This window comes from Poecilia mexicana, unplaced genomic scaffold (assembly GCF_051168715.1).
Source record: "Poecilia mexicana isolate PSO_F unplaced genomic scaffold, ASM5116871v1 scaffold_5, whole genome shotgun sequence".
NCBI lineage: Eukaryota > Metazoa > Chordata > Actinopteri > Cyprinodontiformes > Poeciliidae > Poecilia > Poecilia mexicana.
In genome coordinates, this window is record NW_028263374.1 from 29630302 (window position 1) to 29644786 (window position 14485).

The window sequence follows — 14485 nt, forward strand, 5'->3', positions numbered from 1 at the left end:
TCCAGTCCTGTGTGCTATAGAGCGACCTGGCTTCCTGTCACGCTACTGCTGTGTGTGTGTGTGTGTGTGTGTGATAAGAGAGACGTTAATACTAGCTGATCGGTTTGGCCACCAGGGAGTCCAAACATCTGCCACAAAGGCAGACGGAGGGAGGGAGCCGCTCTGATGGAATGAGTGGAAAGCAGATCCAGTGGCATCTTCAAGTTTTGACAGGTCAGAATTTAATTTGTGAAAATAGTTACTGTAAGAGAGAATAAGCTCCCTGATGCGTTATACACTGAGGTGGGCAGAGTACCCATAGATTGTAGTCAAGTCAGAACTACTTCAACATATTTATACTCAAGTAAAAGTAAAAATAGCTGCCCAAGAAATTACACAAGAGTAGAAAAGTATTTCTAAAAAAGTCTATTCAAGTACTGACTAACAGATCAAATTATTATCAGACAAACCAAAATATAAAGTTAAGAGGAAATGTTGGTATTTTGAGGATGAAAATGAGAATAATTCTTAAAAGTAACAAAAAAAACAACAAAATGAGACCAAGAAATGTTTCCAAATCAGTTTCTTTCAATAAAAAAACTTATGAAACGTTAACACAAACTGCAAGTGTGTCTGTGTTGATGAATGTTTGGTTGAAACATGTTTTTCATTCAGTGGGTAGAAATCCTGAAATTTTACGTAAGTAAGAGTAGAGATACTTCATAATATAATTACTCAAGTAAAAGTAAAAAGTACAATGCAGTAAAAATATTCCTAAATATTTTTTTTTTCAAAAAAGTTGCTCAATTAAACGTAACCAGTTGCTACCCAACTCTGATATGACATTAAACAACTGTCACAAATTCAACACAATAAACAGCAGACAGGAATGGAGTTAAACTATTTTATTGACAGCTGGATTAGAATACCAGTACACCAAATTGTGCATTTACTCAACAACCGAACAGTTTGTCAGAAAATATGCAAATATAGCCAGAATCTAAATCCAGTGATTAAAACTAAAGTTACATCATCGTTTTCCTGCCCTGATAACAAATCAGTCATCAAGGTGCCAAAACATGAGCAATAAATAAAAGCGATGCACACATGCTTCTGCTGCTTAGCGCTGCGCTAACACCAGGTTTATGCAAACATTTGTTGGTGTTGATCAAGTGAAGCTAAAAAAAGGGACAGGATTTTCAAATGGAAACTGTATCCAGTGAAGATATTTAACATCAGAAACTACAGACAGGTGAGGCTTAAAACAGACACATACTTGGCAAACTATCCCTGGGTAAATGCTCTAGACGGAGGAAAACAGATTTATAATCAGCTTTGCTTTCACAGTTGGTCACACATGTTTCTAACAACAACAAAAAGGCCTGCAGAACCTTATGACACCTCCCAAAAACCAAAACATCTCCTTCCAGTATATATATATGGAGCAGAAGGAAGAAATGTTTGGAAATTTAAATAATTCTGACATGAAAATTTAAGGCTGCAAATGGAAATATTATGGCTTCGTATCGTAAGAGCAGTACAGAACATTTGGGTGTTTTGAGGGGCTGAATCACAAAGACGGCAAAATGTGACGAAAATAGATGAAAGATGATTTCATCTTTGATTCTCAGTAGAGTAAGACAGCCTGAAAATGTTTTCACTCGTGCTTATGTGGGACACATCAGATGGGAGGATGCTCCAGATGGCAGGAGGGGGAACGTTTTTATGAGTATTGCTAGAGAAGATGGAGGGTATAGTTTAATAACCGCTGCGTCTGCACAGCAGCAGAGCAGAGGAAATCTTCCACCAGCCAGCGTTTGGTGCTGTATCAACCCTCTTATCCTCCCACTCCTTCACTAAAATGATCTTTCAAAATGACACACTGCCACTCAAAACATGAAAAAACATAATTAAATTTCTTGTTGCTTGACAAGAAAAACATTTTCATGAGCAATGTTTGTTCAACTTTAAAGCCAGTTCAAGTCTTAGGTGCATTTTCTGCAAAAAACAGACACATTTCCACCAGAAGTTTCCCGAAACAATTCAGTCTGAATGTTTTCTCTCTCATGATTTAAAACTGTATGTTGTGAATTATTTCTGTATGTAACAATGTAATTGCCAATACATCAAACTATCCTTAAAAAGTAATCGTTGATTTAACCAATTATAGTTATTCATCATTACTAAAATACAAAATATTATAATTTATTAACAGTTACAATTTCTTGAAATTCTGTGAACTGTTGGTTGGAATAATTTGGACATGAAATCAGTTGGAACTAAAAATGCCAACATGAAAAGTGTCACATCGAAAAGACTGAGATCAGTTTGACACAAAGTTAAAATATTTAACATGAGATTTTTAGTGTATTTTACTGAGTTTTGCAGAACTGCAACCAAACAGAAAACAGCAGGAAGCAGAAACGTTCTTATAGATGGAGCGAGTCCTCTGCTTTTCAGCAGGCCTCAAAAATGTCTTAACAAACTAATAATAATAATAATAATAATAATAATAATAATAAAGTGCAGTTCACCTTGGTCAAAGTGTCAGTCTGGAAAAGTTGTTTGAAACACATGAAAATAATAACCTCCATAGTTTCTATTCTACTGGTGATGGGTTGAAATGTTGATACCATATGTATATTTTTTTCTTGTTTTGTGTTGTTTGGATACGATAATATGACAATTCTTTGTCCTTAGCCCTGACAAAATGTGTGTCATGTGTGTTAAGGCCTCTATTTACATTACAATTGATAAAGTTTACATTTTAACATTCAAGTGACAGAATCAAAGGGAAACCGTAATGTTTTGGTGAGACGTATGCTAACTGCAACATTTCATTTCAGTAGCTCATCCATTAGACCTTAAAGTGAAGAAACATCTCAAATAAACCCGAAGCAGCTTTAAAAGAACATAATCACTTCTGACTGGCTTTGACTCTGTCAGTGGTGCAGATGTACATTTTGTTTCCTTCAGGTTTTTAGCACAAAAACATTTCTTACTGCAGACATGTCACACAATACAAACCGGCTATTAAGGTTTTACAATCAAGTAAAGCTAACCAACGTTTCACCTAATGCCCAATGAATCCATGTTAGTTGGAGTAAATGACAGGAAGAATCTTTACAAGTTTGACTCCCATTAGGCCTTATTTCAGCTAAATCTACAGAGCTATGAAGCAGCGGGACATTTCCGTCGGGTACAGGACTAGCTTTGAGCTAACAGGAAAAGCATCTGACTTTATTTCTAAAGTTAAAGTCAGGAATGCAGAAGTGTGTTTCCTTTTGTGGATCACTTAGGATATTAGTTCTCAATATATCATAACCTTGGCACCAAGCATAAACACATTCCCTGGGTCACAGTCTGCAGTTACTTCATGCATATATAAATATGTCTATTTTAGATTCATACAGATTTACTAACATGTCCTAAAGTTCAGAAATAGCTGCTGTTATGTATTTTGTTCCCAGCCATCAGTTAATTCTTAATGTTAGGGATATTTGTCGTTTTGTGAAACCATCCATAAGATAAAATACATTTTTTTAAAGTTTTCCACTGGTTGATGCTCTCCTTGGAATATGTTGGAAATGGGTAAAGTAGTAAATCAGGTGTCGTCTGGTCTTAAACATGTAACTTCAGCATTATGACAATAAACCTTCATCTCCAGGTTTGTTGTATGTTCAAAGCTGCTGCAAAATGTTTACACCTGATCATCTTGAGGAGAGCCACCAATAATCTCCAAAGATCATCCGTCTGCGTCGTGTATTTCTACACTGCTGCTGATTTTTATCCAGTCTGAAAACAGATTGAAGGGGTTTATCAGAAAACAGTCACTCGTGTTGCACATGCATCAACAGTTTTGGACAACGGTGAGCAAAGAGCTATTGCAAAGCTTGACAAGGTGGTCATAATTTAGTTAATATGAACTATTATATTAAATATCCATCAAACTTCCCCTGTCTGAGCTGAAGGAGAGCTGGTGTCTTCATCTCCTTCTCTCCAGACAAATCAGTAATTATAGCTGGCAACACAACACCTTTCACTTTTCAGGCTTAGTGATTATCTGCTTATTGTCTTCAAAGATAAAACTGTTTTTGTGTTTCCACCAAATGAGAGTAGAGGATTCAACCCAAAGTGCTTCTGGCCTGAAATCAATGGATTCCTTCAGAGCTGAGACCCACTGAGAGGTTGACCAATCAGAGCAGTGACTTCTGGGCTAAAAGAAATCTCCTAAAATGTTTACATGCACAGCATTTTAGAGGCATTTCCATTGAGAGTTTAAACATAATTAAATGTACACTAATGTTTAGTTGTTGGGTTTTGCAAAGTGTGTTTTGTGTCAAAACCTTCCACAGACATGTAAAGCATGAACATCCCACTGGAGAACATGAATGGCTTTTCAGACAGTAGAACTGATACATTGGTGATGAAATCATAACTTGTGTATTTGTTATGCATGAACAGCCATGAACTGGATGCTTTATTGCTTCACAGAGTGAAAGGAATTTGCTTGGAACGATGCTACCGGCAAAGCAGAGGCCACTTTTACAAAAAATGATTTGAATTAGAGGAATTCATCCAGTGATTATGGCAACCAAACGGATTTTATTTCAAAATTTTGCTTCTAACCAACAATAAAATTAAAAAGTCTTGATGAGTTAGTTTTATTTTTTAACAGAAAGCAGCTGAAACAAAACATCTTAAGAAAGAAAGGATAAAAGTGCTACATAGGAATGTTCCTCAGTTCAAACCGTGACCTCTGTGTAGCTCATGCTAAATCTTATCAAGTTTTGTGCTAATAGTAGAAATGCTAACCTGTCATGCAGATGCTACCAGCTACTGCTACAGTCTCAGAAAAAGAATCTACCAAAGATATCATCACCTCCTTCCACTTGTGTTTCAACATTTATCAACAAAGTCATGACAGATTCACTTTGGCTCACACCAAAAGACACAACCAGTGGTCATATGTACACAGAAAGGAGACATTATGGATCTTAAAGTGCCCAAATAAATGGTTTTTGCTCTAATAAAATTTCTCTACAGTGTGCACATTGTGTTCCCTTTACGTTCATCCCATTTCTCCGTCCTCTTTTGAAGTCTGTAACACCTGACGTCATTCCAGACAGATCCTTTGTTTGGATGGTGCAAAGAACATTTCATGCTCTCTTTCTCTCTCTCCTCTTCCTCCCTCTCTTCCTCCCTCCGGTTTTCAGTCGAAGCATGGCTAATCACCAGGTGGCTTGGCTTTCAGTGGATCAGGGCTTTAATTTAGAATGAAAGCGACGCTTCTCTGCGCAGCCTGAATGCTGCTGGGTTTTTCTGCTGTCCCCCTCACAATGGCACATGCCACAAGGTAACTGAGGAAGAGGAAGAAGACACGTGCTGGTAGAAATTGGCACAACAGAAACTGTTATTCACCAAAGCTTAAAAAAGACTAGAGGAATGTTAGAAATCTATCTGAAGAGCTGCTGCAGCTGCCAGGTTCACAGGCAGCTGTTTGCTCTTTACAGCAACCAAGATTGAACTTTTCTTGTTTTTTCCAGTGATAGCGGCCGCTGCATTCAGTGTGATCTGCATGAGGAGGCGAAAACGAACCAAAGCAGAGCAGAAATAAGAAATAAAGAACAAACATTTGTTACTTTAGACCCAGAATACACCTGGCTGCTTCATGCTGGGTACATTCTGTTCCCTGTAAGGCCTCAGCAAAATTTAAATGTGCTAATGTCATGCATTTAACATTAGCCACTTTATATTAAAATTATAGTCCTGTAGAATAGACTGCATGCATACAATTTCGTTTAATTTAGGGGTTCTTAGCTGCAGTTCTCAGTTTTCGCACCAGGACAGAATCTGGAGGACGTTTATAATTCACAATTTACAAAAAATAAATCTTTGCCGCCTTTATTTTTGAAACCCTAGTTAGAATAAATTGACTTTGTCACTTTTTTATAATAGGCAAGGATGTATATTTCTCTTTAAAATCAACACAACATCAACTGAATAGACTGAAAAGTGCTTTAAATGTCATGTGAGTTAGTAACTGGTGAACATTAGCAGGTTGCAAACAGTTTTTGGGGACTGAGAAGGATTAGCCCTGTAACGTAGGTCCACAGGTGAGCCAGCTAAATGCTGCGATGTGAGGCTCTAACAAACTGTGTGCACAGAAACCAGCAGCAGTGTCATCCCTAACTTCAGGTTAAGATCCAGATCCTTCCAGAAGCTACAACAGCTGTCAGCCATGTTGGGATCGCCCACATGTTTCATGGAGTTGAACATCATTCAACCAATGTGGAACGCACAGAAAAAAACACAAAAACAGCTCATTTGGTTGGACCCAGTATCTCCTGGTATGTCGCAACAAATAACTTAGACCTTAGTGTTTTTAGTCCTGTTGCATTCACATCTATCGATAGGAACTGGTTTCTCAAACATTACGGTGAGGACGTAGAAAGACAACAAGCAGCCCTGGGAATGAGAGTTGGATGTAGGCTGCAGAGGAGGCGGCAGCTGCAGCAAACGGAGCCGCCGAGTCCCAATAGGATGTGATCAGTGTCAGCATCCGAGCTCTGCTTTGAAGTATCCTCATTAAGGAGGGTTTGGTTTCTCCTTCCATCAAAGACATCTGAAGGGAGAGAAATCTCCCTTAGAGTCTGAGGGATGGTCAGTTACAACAATAAAAGAAATGCGGTTCCTAAGAGTCATGGGACACAATCTGCTTCCAAACTATTATATATTTCAAATGAATGCAGGACAACCGGCTGGTTAGCACAGTCATTTATCAGCTCTGATTGTTCCCCAGACTTGTGAATCTTAACTTGTTCCTGGTGCAGGTGAAGTGTTGACCAGCTGAGCCAGCCGCAGAGTTAAAAACGTTTCTTCAGACTCAGTTTAATCTGAGCAACAGGAAACTCCACAGTTTCCTTCCTGAGTCTTAGGACCTCTCACAACATGGTCCAATGGTGCTCTCCAGAGACATCTGAGATGAGTGGCGGATCAGTGGCGCCATAGTCGGGTCCACCATGGAGGAGGTAGGGAACAACTTGTACCAGCCAATCACCATGGTGCTCAGGTCGAGCTCCTCCAATAGGATTCGAGCTACGCCCATGAAGCTTTTACGGTCCATTCGTCCGTAGTTTCCCCAAACAATGACCTGAAGGCGAGAAAGAAATGGGGATAAGAAGGCTGATTGTTGTCAATCTGTTAACGTTTTGTTTGTTTTGTTTTGTTTTGTTTTGTTTTGTTTTGTTTTGTTTTGGTTTGTTTTGTTTTGGTTCGGTTTGGTACAGGAAGTGACCAGCACAGCCGGCCTGATCAGGAGGCATCCATCAGTGTTTTTGAAAAATTAGAACAAAGGGTCTTGGAAAGTGTCAGTTGGGTACAAGTGTTATTAGGGATGCACAATATATCGGCGCCAACATCAGTATCAGTCGATATCTGTCATTTTCTAACATATCGGTCCAATAAATAAACCTGGATCAATATAAACAACCAATATTCAGTTTTATCTGTTTCTGGTTGGGTTTTTTCTGAAGGTGTTGAAACAGTAATGAAATTTAACAACCACAACACAAATATTTATATCAGATATTGGATATCAATAGCAGTCCAGATTTTCATATCAGTGCATCCCTAAGTGTCATTTATCTTTTCCCAGAAATAAAAATCTCCTAAATTAAATTTAATTTCTCAAATACCTTGTCTTGGATCCTATGGCTTGAAAAAGCTAAAAAGTCTAAATAAAATGTTGCTGCCAAATTAAACAGAGACGATATTCAGATTCATGACGTACGTGGAGCTGGACGTTAGCCAGTATTTTCACATTTTAACTCAATCATAGTTTCAAAAGAAGCAAATTTTATTAGAAAAGACTGGAATAGTTCCACATTGGACACATTCTTTGGTTTTATTAGAGCTCTAAAGTATTTATGATAAATTAATCTTGTCACCACAAAGACGTTAACAAATCTGCAGGACGAGGCATCATGGCTCTTCCACAGTGTTATTAATGCTTAAATTCAGACTGAAACTAAGTTTGTATTAAACTGATGCACTTTATAAATCCCTGCAGATGATAATTTATGGTTCATGTGAAATGCATAGTAAACAAAGAGCATTTATCTTTTACTAATACTCTGGCTTTACTTTGCACTTTGAAACAAAACAAAAAGCTGCAGATCAGTAAAATCAATGCGTCACTTCATGATGCTGTGGACGAGATTTTGGAACCAAACTCACAACTTGGTGTCAAATTTAAATCCAAGCTCAGTAGATAGATGTATGCAGGTGTGTGAGCACGGCCCAGAGCATTTCTTTTTGTAACACAAGGCAGGCTGAGCGGTGTTTATTTGTGCATTTGGTGTCCTCTGTCCCCTGACATCCTGATAACATCGGGGCTCAACTCAGACAGCCGCAGTTCTTCTCAGGCGGTGGACAAAATAATCAATATCCATCAGCGCATACGTCGCCTCATGTGGAGGTCCAGTGTCTCCCTGCATCACAGAATACCAAACGTCTGCGAATGATTTCCACCGAGACTCTGAGTCAGAACTGTAAGAAATGATTCTCTTGTTCCTAACCTTTGGTTTCTATTGTCATATTTCAACCACTGCAGTTTTCTGCACTTTAAGGAAAACACTTGTGGTGAAAAATGTTCAATTTTTATCAATCGGTTTTGAAAAAAGGCAAACAAGTGTCTCAGTTCCTCCTGGAATTACTTTCAGTTAACAAATTTGTGAGAAAACATTCTAAACTTTCAAAAAGTGCTCACTAAATGTAAAATTTACAGCATGCTTGTTTGTTACACATTGTGTTTTATCCGAACTGACAAATAAAACTGGCTCTGTCACAGAGGCAATTAAAGCAGCTTTTTAAATGGATTTTCCGTGTAGTCTAAGCAGCTCTGCGATTTGCTAAATTGGGAAATGACAAATTGAAAAGTGCTGCTGATTTCAGCGATTTTCATTATCCAGTGTGAATGAGTTTGATGAAACTCGGAGGACAGCGGCACAGACAGCAGATAATTAAGAGGGAGGCGTTTAGCGGCTAATTAGCCGGTGACAGGAGCAGGAGAGCAGCTGGAGGCAGAGCTGCAGGCCTCTCCGCCAACACATCACTGGTTTCCTGGGCTTCTGACTGAGCAGGCCTGGCACCAACACCCAGGGTGAAACCGTGTTCACGTGGGGCGTGCACTGAGCTAGCATGAAGACATTATGAAACACGGAGTATGGAAACCGGGAAAATAAGAACATGACTAAAACATAATGCCAAGGTCTGAAGAAAGGAATATTGCAGATAGAGAAGAGCAGAGGAGGAAAAACTGAAGGGCAGAAATAATCCGTCTCTGTCTGAGTTGGTTGTTTGTGATTTTATTTTTTTAATTGTTGAAGCTGAAAATAAAATGAGTTCACAGAGCCAGCGGTTCTTCAGGTCACATTGTTTTAGAAAAGGTCCAGCTCGTGTTTTAAAGCGGCTCTGTGGAAGATTTTAGGACTCAGAGTTTATGGATGAAAATGTCATTTTTAATTTTTTTCCTCTACATTTTTTTTTTTAATTGTGATTGGCCTTTTGCCCAAGCATGCTGACTAAAGTATGAATCATGCATCTTAGATTTGTATTAATAATGAAGAAAATGACATTGAACTCAAGTTCAGTTGGAAACAAGACTTGGTCGTTGTCAGAGTTTCCTTTTAAGATATTTTAAATGTTTCTGTTCCTTTCTGTGGGTTCTTACCTGCACCACTTTCCCCTGTGGGCTTTCAGAAAAGACCAGGACCTGATTGTAGAGAGGATCCAGAGACTTCCTTACTGCTTTGGTCTTCTTCTTGGCCACACAGACTCCGTTCTCCAGGAGGTAAACTTTGATGTACGCCGCTGGAAGATGAGGAAAGAGAAAATTGAGCAACAAATTTGTCTTTTTTTTTTCAGGAGATAATTCTCAGAGAGACTTCTGGTTCGCCTTAAGGAAGTTCTGAAAAACATTTGGCAACTCAGAAAAGGGAAGAACAATCCCCAGCTGTCTGTGGTTTGGGGGAAACTGTGGCATAAAATGAGTTACTCATAAATATCTTGTATTATTCTCCTGAATAATAAAAGGCATTTTTCAGCAGAAGAAAACAAATCAGGCTAATTCTGAGAAACTGTCAAAGTGTTGCAAAGATACGACATGAGGGATGCTACTAAAAATATCATGTTATGCTTAAAAGCTGATGAGGCAAAAAACTGTTGTAACATCATAAAATCAGAATTATGTTATTTAACAAGTGAAAAGTTTATTTGTATTCACAGTAAAGTGTCTGCACAACTTAAAATAACTAAATATTAATGACTAAACTATTCAAGGTTTAATGGGTAGGAAAGTTGGAGAGATGATTTACCAGTTGATTTATTAGATAAATCAATATTTAATCCAACATTAAACATGATTTAAAGAACAAAAAGCAGCTATTCATGATTTAAGTTATTATTCCATTTAAAAATGTCCAGCCACTAAATACAATCTGATTTCATACTTTTTGTCTTTTGAAACATGTTTAGTTCAACACAAATATTACAGCTTTCCTTCAAGCATAATGACAAGTACAGTAACTTTAAACACGACTCAAAATGATCAGCAGCAGAAAGTTTAGAGCCCAAGTTGAACGAAGCTGTGAAAGCTCCTGGGTGAAAAACCTCTGAGTCACTCTGTTCCTGTTTGGTGCATTTAGCTTTCTCTGCTCTGTGTGCAAACTCCCAAAACTATGAAAAATTGTTTCCCCCTTTTAGCCTACCCTGCAGGCTGCTCTGTGTGCAGCTGCTGCTGCTTTTGATTTATTTGTGTAGAATCGTCCTTGTCCTCAATATGGCAGAAATAAAAGTCAAGCAGCTTGGTTATTGGGACATCCTCAGTCGAGTGTGTGATGGTTCCCATGTAAGTCCTGGGAAAAGCAGGTTTTATTTGTTTGATCCAGCGGTCATGCTAACGTTACCTGGAGGTCCCTTTGAGCCTGGTTTCATGGTGAGTCCTCTCGCTTGAACAACTTCGACTTCCAGACCCCCGTTTCTCTCCGTCAGGCCGATTTCTACATCGCCTGCACGAATAATAACAGAAGTTCATTATTTGGGGTCCAAGTGAAGGTGATGCTCAGAAGGTTAATATGTTTAAGACTTCATGACTCATCAAGCTAACGTAATGAAAGTGTTTCTGGAACAAACCTCCAGAAAACACTGAGCTCCTTTAAATCTAGAAACCTGTGCAGAGTTCCCTTTGAACCATAATAAATGAACATTTACCAACATATCTGATGATTTCAGTGAAGGCACCGATCAAAATGGAAAGTTTGTCCAGTTGTGACTGTTTGGTCTTTATAAATGTGAGATTTTGTGTTTTTATGTAAAACACCTTGAAACGCCTTGCTGCCGAAATATGCTGTACAAATAACCTTGTTTGATTGATTGATTGATTGATTGATTGATTGATTGATTGATTGAACCAGTTTATAACTGCTTGCAATTCAAACATTTGATTTGAAGTTTTGACATGAAAGAAGGAAAATACAGAAACTTTAGCAGTTCTTCAGTCAGAAACATTTTAACTTAATTTAATTCTGTTAATGAAAGTTTCTTTACTTCCAGTTCAACATTAAAGCTTTTTTTGATTTGTGATAAAATTATCATTCTGTCCGTTATGAATAATTGTGGCAAAACGGCTCAAAAGGACAAATATTCCTTTGTAAGTGACTGAGCGCAGATGATCTCCCAGTTATTTTGAGTCCTCTGACATTATATAATGCTGAAGTGGACAGAAGGTTGGGAGTGGAACCGGTCCAGTGAGTGTAACTGTTGTTGGTCCAAGGACGCCGTCTGACTGCCAGCGAGGAAGCTGACCCACTTCAGTAAAACACTGCTGCTGAGGACAGTCTGCGTGAAACGCATCCCCTACAGACTGCAGGAAATATATAACTATACTGCAGCTCAGATTTATGACAGAGCAACCACTAAATGTGTTTTATTAGAAAATAAGCCTTAGCTTTTTAATTTCCAGGAGATAAAGCCGTTTTACTTCAATTCATCCTTCAATTCAAAAACATAAAAAAACTGAAGGCCTCACGGCACACAGCATTATTTCTCACTTCATGATTTATCACTTCATTCCAAACTTCACACTGAGAGATTAAAAATACAGCAAACATAAAAAGTCTGCACAGTCCCTGTGAAAATGCTAAGTCTTTGTGATTCAAATCAAAATAAAAATCAGCATCCAAAACATAGGGTTAATTTTCTTCATAGGTAACTTTGTCAAGGTAGATGAAGTCATGAAGCGTTTTAATGCTAAACCTTCAAGTTTCTGCTAGAAAACTAAAGATGAAGAAGGATTTGTCTGAATTCTGAGCTAAATTTGACACAAATAACCTGGAATGGACTGAAAACGACTAGAGAGACTGGAGAGACTAGAGAGACTAGAGACTGGAAAGACTAGAGAGACTAGAGACTGGAAAGACTAGAGAGACTAGAGAGACTAGAGACTGGAAAGACTAGAGGGACTAGAGAGACTAGAGACTGGAAAGACTAGAGAGACTAGAGAGACTAGAGAGTCTGGAGAGACTAGAGACTGGAAAGACTAGAGAGACTGGAGAGACTAGAGAGACTAGAGACTGGAAAGACTAGAGAGACTAAAGAGACTAGAGACTGGAAAGACTAGAGGGACTAGAGAGACTAGAGACTGGAGAGACTAGAGACTGGAAAGACTAGAGAGACTAGAGAGTCTGGAGAGACTAGAGACTGGAAAGACTAGAGAGACTGGAGAGACTAGAGAGACTAGAGAGACTAGAGACTGGAAAGACTAGAGAGACTAGAGACTGGAAAGACTAGAGAGTCTGGAAAGACTAGAGAGACTAGAGAGTCTGGAGAGACTAGAGAGACTAGAGAGTCTGGAGAGACTAGAGAGACTAGAGAGTCTGGAGAGACTAGAGAGACTAGAGTCTGGAGAGACTAGAGAGACTAGAGACTGGAAAGACTAGAGAGACTAGAGAGTCTGGAAAGACTAGAGAGACTAGAGAGTCTGGAGAGACTAGAGAGACTAGAGAGTCTGGAGAGACTAGAGAGACTAGAGAATGGAAAGACTAGAGAGACTAGAGAGTCTGGAGAGACTAGAGAGACTAGAGTCTGGAGAGACTAGAGAGACTAGAGAGACTAGAGTCTGGAGAGACTAGAGAGACTAGAGAGACTAGAGACTGGAAAGACTAGAGAGACTAGAGAGTCTGGAAAGACTAGAGAGACTAGAGACTGGAAAGACTAGAGGGACTAGAGAGACTAGAGACTGGAGAGACTAGAGACTGGAAAGACTAGAGAGACTAGAGAGTCTGGAGAGACTAGAGACTGGAAAGACTAGAGAGACTGGAGAGACTAGAGAGACTAGAGAGACTAGAGACTGGAAAGACTAGAGAGACTAGAGACTGGAAAGACTAGAGAGTCTGGAAAGACTAGAGAGACTAGAGAGTCTGGAGAGACTAGAGAGACTAGAGAGTCTGGAGAGACTAGAGAGACTAGAGAGTCTGGAGAGACTAGAGAGACTAGAGTCTGGAGAGACTAGAGAGACTAGAGACTGGAAAGACTAGAGAGACTAGAGAGTCTGGAAAGACTAGAGAGACTAGAGAGTCTGGAGAGACTAGAGAGACTAGAGAGTCTGGAGAGACTAGAGAGACTAGAGAATGGAAAGACTAGAGAGACTAGAGAGTCTGGAGAGACTAGAGAGACTAGAGTCTGGAGAGACTAGAGAGACTAGAGAGACTAGAGTCTGGAGAGACTAGAGAGACTAGAGAGACTAGAGACTGGAAAGACTAGAGAGACTAGAGACTGGAAAGACTAGAGAGACTAGAGAGTCTGGAAAGACTAGAGAGACTAGAGACTGGAAAGACTAGAGAGACTAGAGAGTCTGGAAAGACTAGAGAGACTAGAGAGTCTGGAGAGACTAGAGAGACTAGAGAGTCTGGAGAGACTAGAGAGACTAGAGAATGGAAAGACTAGAGAGACTAGAGAGTCTGGAGAGACTAGAGAGACTAGAGTCTGGAGAGACTAGAGAGACTAGAGAGACTAGAGTCTGGAGAGACTAGAGAGACTAGAGAGACTAGAGACTGGAAAGACTAGAGAGACTAGAGACTGGAAAGACTAGAGAGACTAGAGAGTCTGGAAAGACTAGAGAGACTAGAGAGTCTGGAGAGACTAGAGAGACTAGAGAGTCTGGAGAGACTAGAGAGACTAGAGAGTCTGGAGAGACTAGAGAGACTAGAGTCTGGAGAGACTAGAGAGACTAGAGACTGGAAAGACTAGAGAGACTAGAGAGTCTGGAAAGACTAGAGAGACTAGAGAGTCTGGAGAGACTAGAGAGACTAGAGAGTCTGGAGAGACTAGAGAGACTAGAGAATGGAAAGACTAGAGAGACTAGAGAGTCTGGAGAGACTAGAGAGACTAGAGTCTGGGGAGACTAGAGAGACTAGAGAGACTAGAGTCTGGAGAGACTAGAGAGACT

General features: G+C 39.4%; 1 protein-coding gene across 1 annotated transcript in view; it reads right to left on the minus strand.

Moving 5' to 3' along the window:
• Positions 1-6913: 6913 nt before the first annotated feature.
• rims4 (regulating synaptic membrane exocytosis 4) overlaps positions 6914-14485 on the minus strand; it is a 36710-nt gene continuing 29138 nt past the window's right edge. The window contains exons 4-6 of the mRNA XM_088006001.1: positions 10947-11048; positions 9713-9852; positions 6914-7132 (exon numbers count right to left, since the gene is read on the minus strand). Coding sequence (XP_087862127.1) covers positions 6914-7132; positions 9713-9852; positions 10947-11048 — 461 coding nt within the window. The remainder of the gene's footprint in view (positions 7133-9712; positions 9853-10946; positions 11049-14485) is intronic.